Source organism: Cyprinodon tularosa, unplaced genomic scaffold (assembly GCF_016077235.1).
Source record: "Cyprinodon tularosa strain WSP-4 unplaced genomic scaffold, ASM1607723v1 ctg47, whole genome shotgun sequence".
NCBI classification, from domain to species: Eukaryota; Metazoa; Chordata; class Actinopteri; order Cyprinodontiformes; family Cyprinodontidae; genus Cyprinodon; species Cyprinodon tularosa.
In genome coordinates this window covers 1,067,427-1,081,164 of record NW_024039196.1, presented here as the reverse complement: position 1 = coordinate 1,081,164, position 13,738 = coordinate 1,067,427, and the positions used below count along the sequence as shown (strand labels likewise).

Sequence of the window (13,738 nt, the reverse complement as noted above, 5' to 3'; positions counted from 1 at the left end):
GATTTAAAAAAAAATTATCCAGGCATATCAATCCTATGTGAAAGCCTCAGGGCCCGGATGAGCTATGAGGAAATGATGGCAACATAAGCCTTTGCAGTACATGTACCAAAACAGCTTTAAAACCTGGATAATATTTAGAAAAGTGTATTAAAAAATCTGTAGTAATAGACAAAATGGAGATAATAACTTTGGAACATAAACAGGCCAAACCCAACAAAATCAACTGAGATATCAACCAATAGGAATGAAATCCTGCGATCAGGTTAGACTGTGAGTACAGCCCTCAGGTTCCCAAGGATATAGAAGAGAACAATGGAGTTCAAGAGAGCAAATCATTTCCAAATGTTCTGTGCTATCGCACTTAGTTAGGTCATCAAAAGTAAAAGCAATGTTTTAACAGAAATCTATTAGTCGATCTTACAATTTGAACTTTGTACTACACAATCAGAGTACTGATTTTATCCTGCATTTACATAATTAGAAAAAACAAACCCATATGTGGCTTTTAAACTCAAATGAAGAGCAATTCATAAACTATTAGTTTAAAGAAATCCAATCAACTACTTGAAGCGAGCATGTAGTTTGTGTTCTTTCAGGCATAAGCCACAAACTCATCAGGGAGATGTTTTTCTACTCATTAGGGTAACATGTGTAGTCTAATTTCTTTGGTTGTTTTGTTATTGAACTGACATGTTCAACCTTCCAAAAGAGGTCAGAAAACAGCCACAATACATAGAGATGAATCACAAACTTTGTAGCGCAGAATTCTCAGGTATGCAGGTCAGCTCCCATGTACTAATGTCGAAACCAGACCCTCCAGCATTTATTAGAGCTCCTGCTACAGCATATTACACTAATACATACCATATTGTAAGTGTGTATCTACAATATTATTCATAATTTTGAATTTCTTGTAATCATACTGTACGGTCCAATTTTCTATTAAATAAAAGGTAAATTATAATATGTGTATTTTTTATAATTTATTGAGACCTTAATCAAACTAAATAAAAAAAAAATGTATATACATACTGAATAACACAACTGAATAAGCTAAAAATGGTATTTGAGTATTTTTATGATGTGATTTTCAGAGTGCTCTTGATTAGTCACAGGTTTTTGTAAAAATAGGAAATTACTGTTATGAATTTACTTTCGGTACATGTATAGAAATGGAAGGAAAAAAAGAACACATTAGGAATAAAAAGGCATAAAATGTAAAACAAGTTTGCTTGAACTAAGCTTTTGAGAAATGATGAAAACAAAAATACCACCAACTATTCTCAAACAAGGACCTTAGGTGAGTTACTGCTTACTTACTTACATTAAATTATGCTTAAACTGTAGATGTAGAGGGTGACAACTATGTTCTTATAAACATTTATTTACTTATATATAAATAACTTGAATAGCTCAATTCCATCTTTTTCATTTCTAATACCAGTCTAGAGAGATGTATCTGTTTTTGCAATTATCATAACTATGAGGAGGTCATAGATAGATAAAAAAAAATGCTGTAACCAAATGCATATAACAGAAGAAAAATTTTAGACTTAAAGAAAGTGTTTAATACAATTAGAAGAAAACTAATAACGCAAAAACTTATTAATTATTTAGAATTTTCCAAACCAGATTATGTATGGTGCACAATAAATGTAAATAAAAACATAATAAAAAGGTTCTAAATTTGTAAATGTAGGTCAACATAAAAATTAGTTTTAAGGTTTGCATTTGTTAATTGTCAACTCATAAATACATGTGTCATCAGATGTTTCATCCCCCGGCAGCCACAAATACAGCTTACAACTTTGCAAAGATATATATACAAATCACAGATTTACAACTAAAAGTCACAAAGTTAGATCTAAGAACAAATTTAAAATTGTTAATAAAAGTTACATATGCAAATCAACAATGTAAAAGAACAAATTAGGTGTTTAGTTTAGTCTCGTGATTTTTGACATGCAATTTCAAATGGATAGCCGGAAGTACACTGTAAATGGAGGCAACAATGATAGGGATCATAAAATCATAATAAAATCATCATAAAATGAGTGAGTTTTTGACAGAACCTCAAGGTTAGCAAATAATACAAAGTATGGATATTCAGAGTAATGGGTCCTTCATTCTGCTACAGATGAAAGCCTTTAAGTTTTTTGTCAGAGATTGATCCAGAACTTCAGCACTACTCCAGCAATAATTATCATTTGGTCTTCGCTAAGGTGAGAATTAGCTCATATGTCCATTAAATGTATAGGCTCAGTCTACAAACTTAATGTTACCTAAGGCGCTTGTGTTGATTAAAAAGTCCTGATGAAGTCCACAGTGTACTTACAGTAGCTTAACAGGCATTACTAGTAAAATTAGCATTTACCAGCAACCTGATGGTTAAAAAGAGCCAACAAAAAAAGTAGGAGAGCTAGCTACCGCTGATGAAGCGGCCGCTGCAGACATTCGTAGTATTAGCAGGCTGCAGGCTGGTTTAAATTCCACTTGTTGCATCACTGTCCTGTGAGAATTTTAACTTTTCCACTATAATGATTGGAAGCATTTGGCACTAGAACAATTGGAGCAGTACTAGACAGCACGAGACAGGGCATTTTATATCACATGGCAAATCCATAGTTGCTTTAAGTGCTGCTGTCCACAAGCTATTTGAAAGCGAGCTAATTGCAAGTATGAATCTACAGCCCCTTATCAAGCTGTTACACCCCTTACCAGTTGGTGGTGGTAATGCACCTGAGGGTTGTTTGCTAACTCACTTTAAACAAGAAGAAGTGATCAAATGTTATATGCGCATGCATTGAAAACAATATTTCAACAAATATACAGTATAATGTACAGCCAATTCCTCATTAGGGGCGACAGTGGTGTCAGATGTAGGCGTTTGCCCTGCAACCGGAGGGTTGCCGGTTCAAGCCCAAGACACAGCTGCTTTCAGTGTGGTTGTGTCCTTGGGCAAGACACTTCACCTGCATTGCATACTGATGGTAGTCGGAGGGACTGTTGGTGCCTGTGTACTGTACAACAGCCTCACTTCTGTCAGTGAGCCCCAGGGCAGCTGTGGCTACAACATAGCTTGACACTATCAGAGTGTGAGTGTGTGTGTGAATGACTGAATGGAGAGGAAAGTGTTTTGGTCAAGTCCTGTGACTTGAAGAAGTGCTATATAAGTAAAGGCCATTTACCATTTTGTCATCCTCTGCCATTTAATCAAGGTTGGCAAACAATTTTAAGGTGAATTGCTGGACTAACTGGTTAGAAGTTTAACATCTTCACCAGGGGTTGTAGATGTGTACTTAAAAAAGTTGAATTTGTAGTTGTTTATTTTTGCAAAGTTAAATCTTTTTAAAAGTGAATCTTAAATTCTAAATGTGAATACTCACACCAACATCTGATATCAAATGTATGTGTTGGCAAGGAAATACAAGTCTTACCTTAATTACATATATTGAACAACATTAATAAAGTTGAACAACTACTAAAACAGTGCCTAGCTTATGAGGGTTTCTACACATATACAGTATGAGTGCCCCAGTAAGTATAGAGGACCCTCTAACATTCCCTGGCTAAAGAACAGATGTCCTTCAATCACTGAGTTTCTCAGCTTAAGCATTTATAAAAAAAAAAAGCAAAAAAAAAAAAAACGTTTTAATCTAAAATGAGATTTATAGACTTATATAAAAACTCTGAAATGTTGGGTAATAACCCAGAAGGAATTTGACCAGAGAGAACAGTCAACAATAGCTTTGGGTTTTTGGGGGGAAGGGAAGGTCAAAGAATTCCAAGCCATCCATATTGTTCTGTGGTTACTAATGAAATATTACCAATGACTTGGCTGCAGAATCTTCAATCCTTACTGAACAACTGACAGAGAAAAATACAGTAACCACAGTTGGAGTTAATGGTGCCTAGTGGAAAACTATGTTCTCTTGTCACCCCTAAAGACACAAATCTACCAGAGGAATTGGCAGAAAGACAATGAGAGGACAAAACAATCAAGGGGATTATTACCATAAATCGAGACAGTTGTAAATATAAATACAAAGGCATGCATAGGCATAAAAAGTAGCTAACGGTTCCTGAGATGTTTATCCGTTTTAAAACAGGGCAGGAAAAAGGAATGCTTAATTATTAAGTTTTTGTTTGGAAAATAAGAGAATCCGCAGATATATGGACAGCCAATCTCTAAGTTTAACATGGTAGACATACTCACTGAAGGATCACGAAGCAACAACCAAAGAGTAGAACTCTACTTACCAGGTACCTTACCCCTTGACTTGATGTTATCTTCACATTTTCTCTTAGCTATGAACAGCAAACGAATCTGCTCCTCTTTTGTCACTACATCGTCTGCATAAACCTGCAACCACAATAAGGTAGATTTAGGAAAGCCAAAGACCATAACAAAGAATCGTACTGTTTTGTAAAAGACTTGCTGTCAGCCAAGTACAGCACTCTATTGATAAAATCCACTTAAAGAAAAGAAGAAGTTTTGAGCTCTTTTTAAAAAGATAAATAGCAGCAAACCAGACACTAGTGTATTTAAAATATGTAGTTTTCTGTTGCAACTGCACAGAAAATGAGTAATATATGATCGGCTATTAATAATGCTGTTGTGGGAGAACAAACATACAGATATAACCTTCCTCACATATTTAGATGTTCTCTTTTTATCTATAAAAAAAATGCATCAGCCATTTCCAGGACCCTCAATTGTTGCTCTATTAAAATGAAACATAGTTTATATGCCCATCAATAAAAAAGTATACATTTTTTAATCTATTTACTTCTTGTCATAATACAGTAATTTAGAAGTTCTTGTATTCAAATAATGCATGTTTAGTTACCTTTAAAATAATAAAAAAGGTTTAATTCTAAATGCCATCTTTTTAAACTTTGTATGAAACCTTGAATGGAAGCAGTTATACAATTTCAACTGTAGGGATATCCATACCCATTTTTCACTTTTTCTTATCACTTAAATTTCTCGGCCTTTGTGAAATGGAGCAAAAGGGTCCAAATCCCAACCAGCTTTGCTATAAACTGCATTACAACCAAAGCCCTTTGGATTTACCTGACCTAAAAGGGCAGACAAAAAAAAAAAAAAAAAAAAACAGTGAAAGCTAAAATCTAACAATCCCTTCTGCTAAGAAATTGACAGAGCTTTGTAATTTGTGATGTAACTAGTTAATATTGGGAAAAATCTAATTAGAATAGAATTTTACAGTTATCAATAGGCCTCTTCGGAGCAGTTCTTTGCCTACATTTAACACTATACATTTATCATCACAACAAAGAACAGCATTTTACCTTTAAATCTGTTTCTATCTCAATAAATACAATGTATAACAATAAATACAGAAGTCCATATTGTTCATTCTAGTGGAGCTGATTTAACCCTGAGGCAGAAACTGCAAATGTAAGAAATGAGTGCTTGTAACATAGGGGTCTGGAGGTTGGACTGCCTCTTATTTCTCTTGAAGGTCGGATTGCTCTGACTGCACTGATGGACTTGTCAAAGCATTTAGGAGTACAGGGCTGTGTTTGTTTTTGTCTTCAATGCCATACAGAATAAACATAAAAAGGGCAACTAAGACTCGTCCTCTTGAATAAACAAATTTCACATGCTGTTTATAGCTGCAGCTGGCTATTTCTGCTTCTCCATGATGAATGTCAAAACTGACAACACGTATTCCTAAAAGCTTTTTCACAGTTTATGCATTTCCAGCATCTGAGCTGGCTGCATATTAGCGATCGACGTGGAGCCTCAGGTGTGGATTTCCAGTCAAGGAAACATTTTTCTTTTTAATGGGTTATACTCACTGACTGGCTGTTGCTCGCAGATCACCTGTAGGCAGTCACAAATGCGACTGTGTTTGCAGGCAGAAACATTCATTTTTAACAGAACTTGACACAAGAGGTTGAAATGAAAACATAAAACCTCTCAACCAGCTGAAGATCAAGGATTAAAGGAAAGATCTGAAGACATGACTAAACTTTTCTAAACTTGCTAATTAGAGATATTTCATTTAATTAGTAAAACCTTTCTACACATTACAATCGAAATAAAATAATCCGCACTGGATTTCAATCCCTAGAAAATTGACTTATACATTTTAGAGGGAACTTGTATTTCAATTATGAAGGGGGAAATTATTTCGTTATTAATTTTTTGAATATTGAACAAGGATAAGAAAATGTATCTTCTAAATGTATACTGCTGATATATTGAAGTCAGATCTGTTTAAATATGACGTATCTAAAACTGAACACACATACAGCACTAACAGTTGCTTGGAAAAGCATTGTTACTACTAAAAATGCAGAACAAATCAAAAACTATTTTGCCCTATAGCTAAAACCCAGACTGGATAGAGAATAAATGCAAACAATACCTTTTCAAGACCCTCCTATGATCAGCTTATTCTAAACTTTGGTCGAGCTATATGTTAAAGGTCACTATTATGCTGGAAGTAGGACCCTGTCCCAACTGTATCTTCTAACAGGTTTTCCTCCATTATCCTGCAATTAGCTTAGTGGTTTTTCCCATCAACTCTGACCAGTTTCTACTAAAACATCCCTATATACTACTATCACCATTTTTAAAGGTGGTAATTGAATCTTATGGCTTTCGTTCATTAATTACTTTCTTCTTGTAACTCTATTAAAGAACACAGTTTTCCAAATGTGTTTCTAATAGTTGTTCATCAAGTAATTTTCCCAAATGAACTGTTTATCTATGAAGAGGTGCTGCAGGGGTTAAGTGTGCAATCCATTAAAGGAAGACTTTCATAAATTGCACACTTAAAGTGGACTGGTGCCTAAAAATCTTATTCTCTGATCTCCTTGTCTTTCCTTTTCATTTTTGTTCATATTAGTGTGCCAATGGATTATAAAGCTCTGCAATAGGCATCTAGTTTTTAGATTGAACAGTGCTCCATGATATATATACAGCTTGGGACATGCTTGTATAACATAAGAATGTTTTTATTATCCACAAACTATGTAATTTAATTATCCTATTCATCATGATGTCTACTGTGTTTCTCTATCTTCATTATGCCTCGGCCACAGTGGCGGTTCCAGGAAATTTCCTAGGTGTGGCCAGGCTGGGAGGGGGTGCACTGAGGGGGTCCCTGTCCCGGTCCCCTGTCCCTCTAGATCCTTCCCTGCTTGGCTGGCATAAAACCCACTTGGTATTATAATATTTCAGTAGAAACACAAAACACTGTTGTATGAGTGAAGAGTAACCTCATGGCCACCTGAGTGTCATGTGTACATCAACAGAAAAAACAAAGCAACAAAGCAAAAGAACAGCCCAACATCCTTGTTGTACACTTAAATGCTTTTGGACCACAGATTAGGAAAAGTACAACTGAACAAATGTTGTATGTTGTTACTTGCAAGCAGCTCATGCCTAGTCTTCATAATACTGTTTGTACACTAATGTTCTCTTTAAAAAAACTGAGAGGTCTTCAGTGAAGGCGTATTCATACTGGAATTACAATACATAAAAGTTGCTCTATTGTTAAGATAAAGAAGTTGTACAGTTATCTGGTACCACAGAATTTTATTAAGATGTATCAGGGTTAAAATGGCAGAATAAAAATGTCTGACAGGATTTATATTTTTTATTAAAAATGTTCAGTAGTATGCATTATTTCCCCAAACTACAGTGTGGACTAATTTTTCTTCCTCCACCTCACACATAACAAATTAAATAGTAGAAATATTGATGCATAGCAATCTATGTGCGGAAAACCAAGCATATTTGATGATGTTAACGAAAAAATAGAAAAAAAAACTCACCTCCCTCGCTTTGTCTCAGCCTTAATATTCAAATGAAATCAATATTTTGATATTAAATCTAAAATCTCTAGAGTACCTAGCTATAATCAGCATTAACAAAAAACAAAAACTAACCTTCTTGGACATTTTTTTTCACAAGGACAGGCATAAATTGTCTCTAATGCAAGTCTGTGCTTTTTGCAAGCTTTTAAAATAAACTGCAAAAATACCAAGCTCTTGTGGCTTTTCTCCATACAAACCCACAATACCTCAATCCATCAATATTTTCATTGCTTTCGGTGCAGAAATAAGGATATCCAGTCTGGGTGCTGAATAAGGCTACAGAGGAAAGACGTTTATAGGTTTGCACGGTAAACAACCACAAATGGAACAGCATTTTACCACAGGCGAACAAGGATAGATATAACCTGTTTACTGAACTAACTATGCCAATGTAGAATATTCCACTGACAGCACCTGAGACATTGACACTATTTTCATCGAAGTAACGACACAACATTTCTTTAGGTTAAAGTTTAGTGTTCTTTATTTGCAATACATATTTTACTATCAAATGAAACTCTTGTGGCTTTTCAAACTTAAGCAAAACCAGGGACTAGGATTAGATATTTCTGACCTTTACGATGAGATTAGAATTATTAGAATTATTTACAATATCAAGAGGAGAATCTTGGGTAATAAGTATGTCCTCAGATTATTTCTGAAAAGTATTCCTCCGTTGCTGGCCAGAGTCCAAACCTCCAAGGCAAACATAACTTTCACTGAGAGAAACATGAACATTCTTATTTGCTGCATTTGATTCAAAACACAGTCTCCTTTTTGACCGCTCTTGGGTTTGTGCCAGTGTGAAGAAAAAAAAAAAAAAAAAGAAACACTGCACATCATATATTAGTGTGTTTTCCAACACCAGTCTTTGGAAAACAAACCACAAATTTGTGTTCCTCTGTGCAAACTGCTGTCTGACAACTTGAACTGCAATTCCCTGTAGGAGAGAAGGGAGAACTGTTTCTAATTGATCCATCTACAGTATATTGTACCACTAAAGCTTATTAGATGTTTTGTTAAATCATATAGCTATCCAGTTATAGTTTTCTGGTAATTTGGTAATTCTGGGAGGAATGAAGGGTAAATTTGGATCAAAAGCCTCACACTAAATTTGCTTAATTTCGAAATATATTAAAGTAAAAGATGAAAGAACATAAAAAATGAAGTCATATGGAAAGGCATCATATAAAACTCCAAGCAGAGACATTGGGTTTCTGCTACATTGCTAGAAAACCCGCCATTATGGGTAGACTTTCCTTTCTTCTTGTTCTTCTTATTCTTTTTTTAATAAAAAGTTGTGGTTAACCAGAGTCATTTCCTGAAATGCTGAGCAGTGAATCAGAGACTTCAATGCTTTGTTAGGTAGATTTTCTGTAGGGAACACACAACAACATCTTGATAAAGCGGGAGGGTTAAATAGACCACAAAAATCACAAAGTCCTGGAAAAAAAAACTAAAGTAAATTGGGACCTTTTTTGTCTTTCTATGAGTAGAAAAAAGTAAAACAGTCAGAAAATGATCTTACCTTTTGTGACCTAATGTTATATATATATAATATACTGCAAGCTCAATCATCTTTCAAGATAGGTTTCATACTTAATGAACAACCTATTTAACCTGACTCCGCCAGATGGATTTGCTCCGCATATCCATCTGGAAACCTTCCGTTGAAGTAATTTTGGGAAGGGGCGAAAATACTGGTTAGCTGATTGGTCTATGTTGGTGATAGACGGGCCAAATAAACCAATCAGATCAATGAAGCATATGACGTACTAACAGAGCGACGACGAAGAGGAGCCACTTGATAGATCAAACTCTTGCCGAAACCAGCCGGGAGAAGAGCAAAAACATCTTTTCCTCTGAGAAAAGCCTCCAGAGCAGTGTTTTGCTCTTCTTTCAGTGAAGAGATACTGTGTAATTCCGATAAAACTTGCTCGATAGCCACGCTAACGCTAGTTTCATCGGCTGAGGCCGCCATGTTCTTTAGACTGAACTGTCGCGCTTCTCGTTGCGTCACACCTCAACCCGCCATAAAGCCAACACTGATTGGACGTTTGTTTGGTGAACGGCTCCAAATTTTCTATAACGGAGTCTCCAGACTGATCTGCGAGTGAAACCTTGAAAGCTCGCGAGATCAGGATGGTCTCACGAGGCTACAACCCATTATGTTTTAGAATCAGAATCAGAAAAGGCTTCATTGCCAAATAGTGTTTTTCACGCACAAGGAATTTGATTTAGTGTTAAGGTGCTACACATGGCCAAACATACAGTTGGCATAAATAAATCTAGACATATATATACGTAGTTGTAGAAAAAAAAAAAAAAAAAGAGCGGCTTTCTACCAGAGGTGAGTCTGAGGGGAGAAAGACCTACTGGAAAAAAAATCATAAAATCTTTTATTCTTGATGTATTCTGAATCTCTGGGACATTTTGTTAGGCATCTCAAACACCCTTAAACCCAGCAGCACATTTATTCAACAATCTGACCAGATACTGTATGCCGGTGACTATAACATGTCATTAACTTGCACAACTCTCTCAGAATGCATTAGAATTGAATAGTGTTCTCAAACATCACATTAGCCTGATGCTGTTGCAATGTTAGCATGATTACGTAGACATGAAGACATTTGTATTTCAAATTATTTATTGTCCAGTTATTGCAATTTTTTGTGCAATTAACATAGATTTGCAAAAACTTATTATATTATATTATACCTATTATATATTATATTTCGTATATTATACTGGATCCAGATATGATCAACCAACATAAAGGTATTGTGCAAAGTTAAAATCGTCTTATGCTCTGTTACATGTTATAAAAAATCCCTTTTTGGTCCTCCTCAGAAGACCCTATCAGGACCTTGCAGGGACCAATGCACATTGTGTCAGATGTTAATATACCTCCACCCATTGATCTATCTATCCACATAGAAAAACTTTTAATATGTTGTCAAAGGAAAAGGTCTTGGTGGGAAACCAATTCCACTATTGCATTTGTATTCTTTTGTTCATTCTGGCTAATCCCAATGAATTTCTAGGGCCAGAAGGTATATCCAGTTTATACAGTAGCTCTTTTATAGGGCTTTAGAGTCAAATTCACCCAAAAGCATTTACTAATGCAAAAAAGTTTACATTAGGTTAAAGTGAATTTATTTATCTACAAGGCTGAGCCCAATCCACCTACAGTATGTAGGGCACTTATTTTAGCTGATTGCTACTGCTGTTCTTTCAACACTGATCTAGATCTCATGACCAGAAGATTAAAACATAAACAGATCAGCGAATCATCTAGTCTTTCTTCTCTACAGGAGATCAGAGCTGAGTTTAGTTTATAAGAGAGAAGGATTCAGCCAGACTATCCATTTCTTTCTATCCTATTACAGCTTGGGAACAAGAAAACAGGCATACCTTCTCCTCCTCTTGAGAATTGCTCACTCTGACCCAAAGGGAGCAATTACAATATGGTTCTAGGTTGATCAAGACCTGTAATGAATTAATATAGCATCACCTTCTACACAGATGACAAAAATTTACCAGAGTAATAGGTCTATTTAAAAGGGTAAAAAAAGTCTGATAGTACAATGGTTAATACCATTTATTGATTTTCTATAAATGGCTCTGAGTAAAAAAGATGAATGTAGCTTGGTTTAGATAATGTCTCCTCTACCATCATGGAATGTGTGCAAACAACATCTATATTCGTAAAAACTAGATGAGAGGTAAAAAAAAAAAAAATTTTGAACAAATGTTCGATTTTAACGCAAATTACAATAATTGCATACTGGAGGATAAAATTAATTAATAATCAATAATTAGGAAAACATAAAAAGGACTAATATATCTGAAAATAAACAGCCAAATACATTTAGGAACATATTTATAACACTGGTTAAGATACTAAGAAATAGAGTTAGTTTAACACTCTACAGACCTAATGTTAAAATCACTTGATAAATGATTAGAAGCGCAGCACTGAATCAATTAATGTTTCATATAGAGTAAGGTTTGAGTTTATCACTTTTTTCCCTGTTATAAAACAAAAATCAGATTTTAAAAACAAAGAATTTAGATCAGAATGCAGACAGGAGCCAATCACCTGTATTCCACAGTCATCAATGGGTGGTGTACACCAATGATTTATATCAGACGAAAATGTATCGGCATGGATTCAAATATAGGAGGGGTAAAAAATGTTTGTGGCTAATGGTTGAAAAGTAGATACAAATTAAAAAGTTCATGCACAAAACAACTAATATTTCACAGGTATAAAATGATTATCTGATAATAAAAATGGTGTGCAACCGAATCTTCTATTCATTTTTTCCTAAATATTTTTCTTTTTTTGTTGTCTGGTCTGTGTTTATGAGAAAGATAAAGCTTGTGGGTTTCTAATGACTAGTCTTCTTCATAAGGCGAACATTATCTGTCATATTTGATCATTTTCTATTGTTCTGACATTCAACATGAACCCTCAAATCAAAGTAGTGTGACTGGAAACAAAAAACTATTAATTTCCGAGTTGCCATCCATCAATACCACTCTCTGTTCATCATTGTTCAGTTGAATAAACACAGCTACAAAATAAAAATATTATCTTTAATATTACACATGATCACATTTCTGAAAAATAATACTCTAGCAAATATTTTCAGTTACAGATGAAATGAATGTTTCAGGTACTAACCATTGTTGACACAATTAAATAACATTTATTTCCTTGTTATTGGCATGGATTCAAAGTCCTGTCCCCAGGGTTTTTTGGATTTTACCGTGTGTGTTTTTTTCAGAAAATTGCTGGGACTAGTAATTTACGACTTTGCTGAAACTCCTTTTTTAACCGCCCTTCCACTATCTGGAGAAAACATGAATATGTTACTTTTGACATATGGTACCACATGAATGTTTTAGCGGATGAGGTCCCTGGATATTCTAAACTCTATGAGTCAGTGCCACTCCTCTTCAACTGTGCAATTTACATTTGATGATAAAAACCACAAACCACAAGACTGGTTGTCCTTTGGAAATGCCTCCAAACCACATTCTGACTTGAAGCAGCATTTAGATCCTAATTATACCCTGCTTTGGTCGTAAGCCTAGAGAACAGCACTTTTGTCCCAGATGGAAACATTGTGTCTGTGTGTGTATATGTATGTGTGTGTGGTACCATGTATTTGTTACTTTGTGGGGACAGTGTGAGGCCAGTTTCCCAGGAATATGCTACATAGTGGAAGCTTACAAGTACTTGTACTGTAGGTATCAGTGGACTGTCTCCATGAAGAAAAGTTCTCCTCCTGGGTTGAAGGTTTAGGACTAAGGTGTGAATTGAGCTTAGGTCAGGTTTATGGTTAGGTGTGTGTTGGTAATAGGGGGTTTCTATGGTCTGGGTTAAGCCATAGAAATGAATAGGAAATGAAGGGAAATCAATGAAAAGTAAGGATAGCGGAGCATAACGTGTGTGTGGGGGTGTGTATGTGTTTGTCTGCATGCTATTGCAAAGCTTTAACCGTGCTCTTCCCTAAAATCATAAGAGGATAATTTTTACATTATGTAAGCATGTAAGGACGGTTGCTCCTATGCAGCCGACCAGATGCAACCTTTTTCATTTTCATCAAGGGCTTAAAACTACAATTGATTATGTAATACTCAAATGCTTTGGACATTTTAAAGAATATTAATGAATTCAACACACCAACTAATAATACAGAAAGACAGTTAGTGGGTTCTGCTGTCACAAACACAAATTTCAATAAACCCAGTTATTCAGGCACTATGAACAATTTCCAGATTTTATCAAATCACAACCAAAAAATGTGTATCTTGTATTGCAATTTTATGTGATAGGCCACTAAATAACATACTTGTGAAGAGGAAAGGA

At 35.1% G+C, this 13,738-nt stretch overlaps 1 protein-coding gene across 1 annotated transcript in view; it reads right to left on the bottom strand.

The window, feature by feature from the left end:
* The window catches only part of pth1r (parathyroid hormone 1 receptor), a 79,749-nt gene that overhangs the window by 24,154 nt on the left and 41,857 nt on the right, over positions 1–13,738 (bottom strand). The window contains exon 2 of the mRNA XM_038301590.1: positions 4,261–4,363. Coding sequence (XP_038157518.1) covers positions 4,261–4,363 — 103 coding nt within the window. The remainder of the gene's footprint in view (positions 1–4,260; positions 4,364–13,738) is intronic.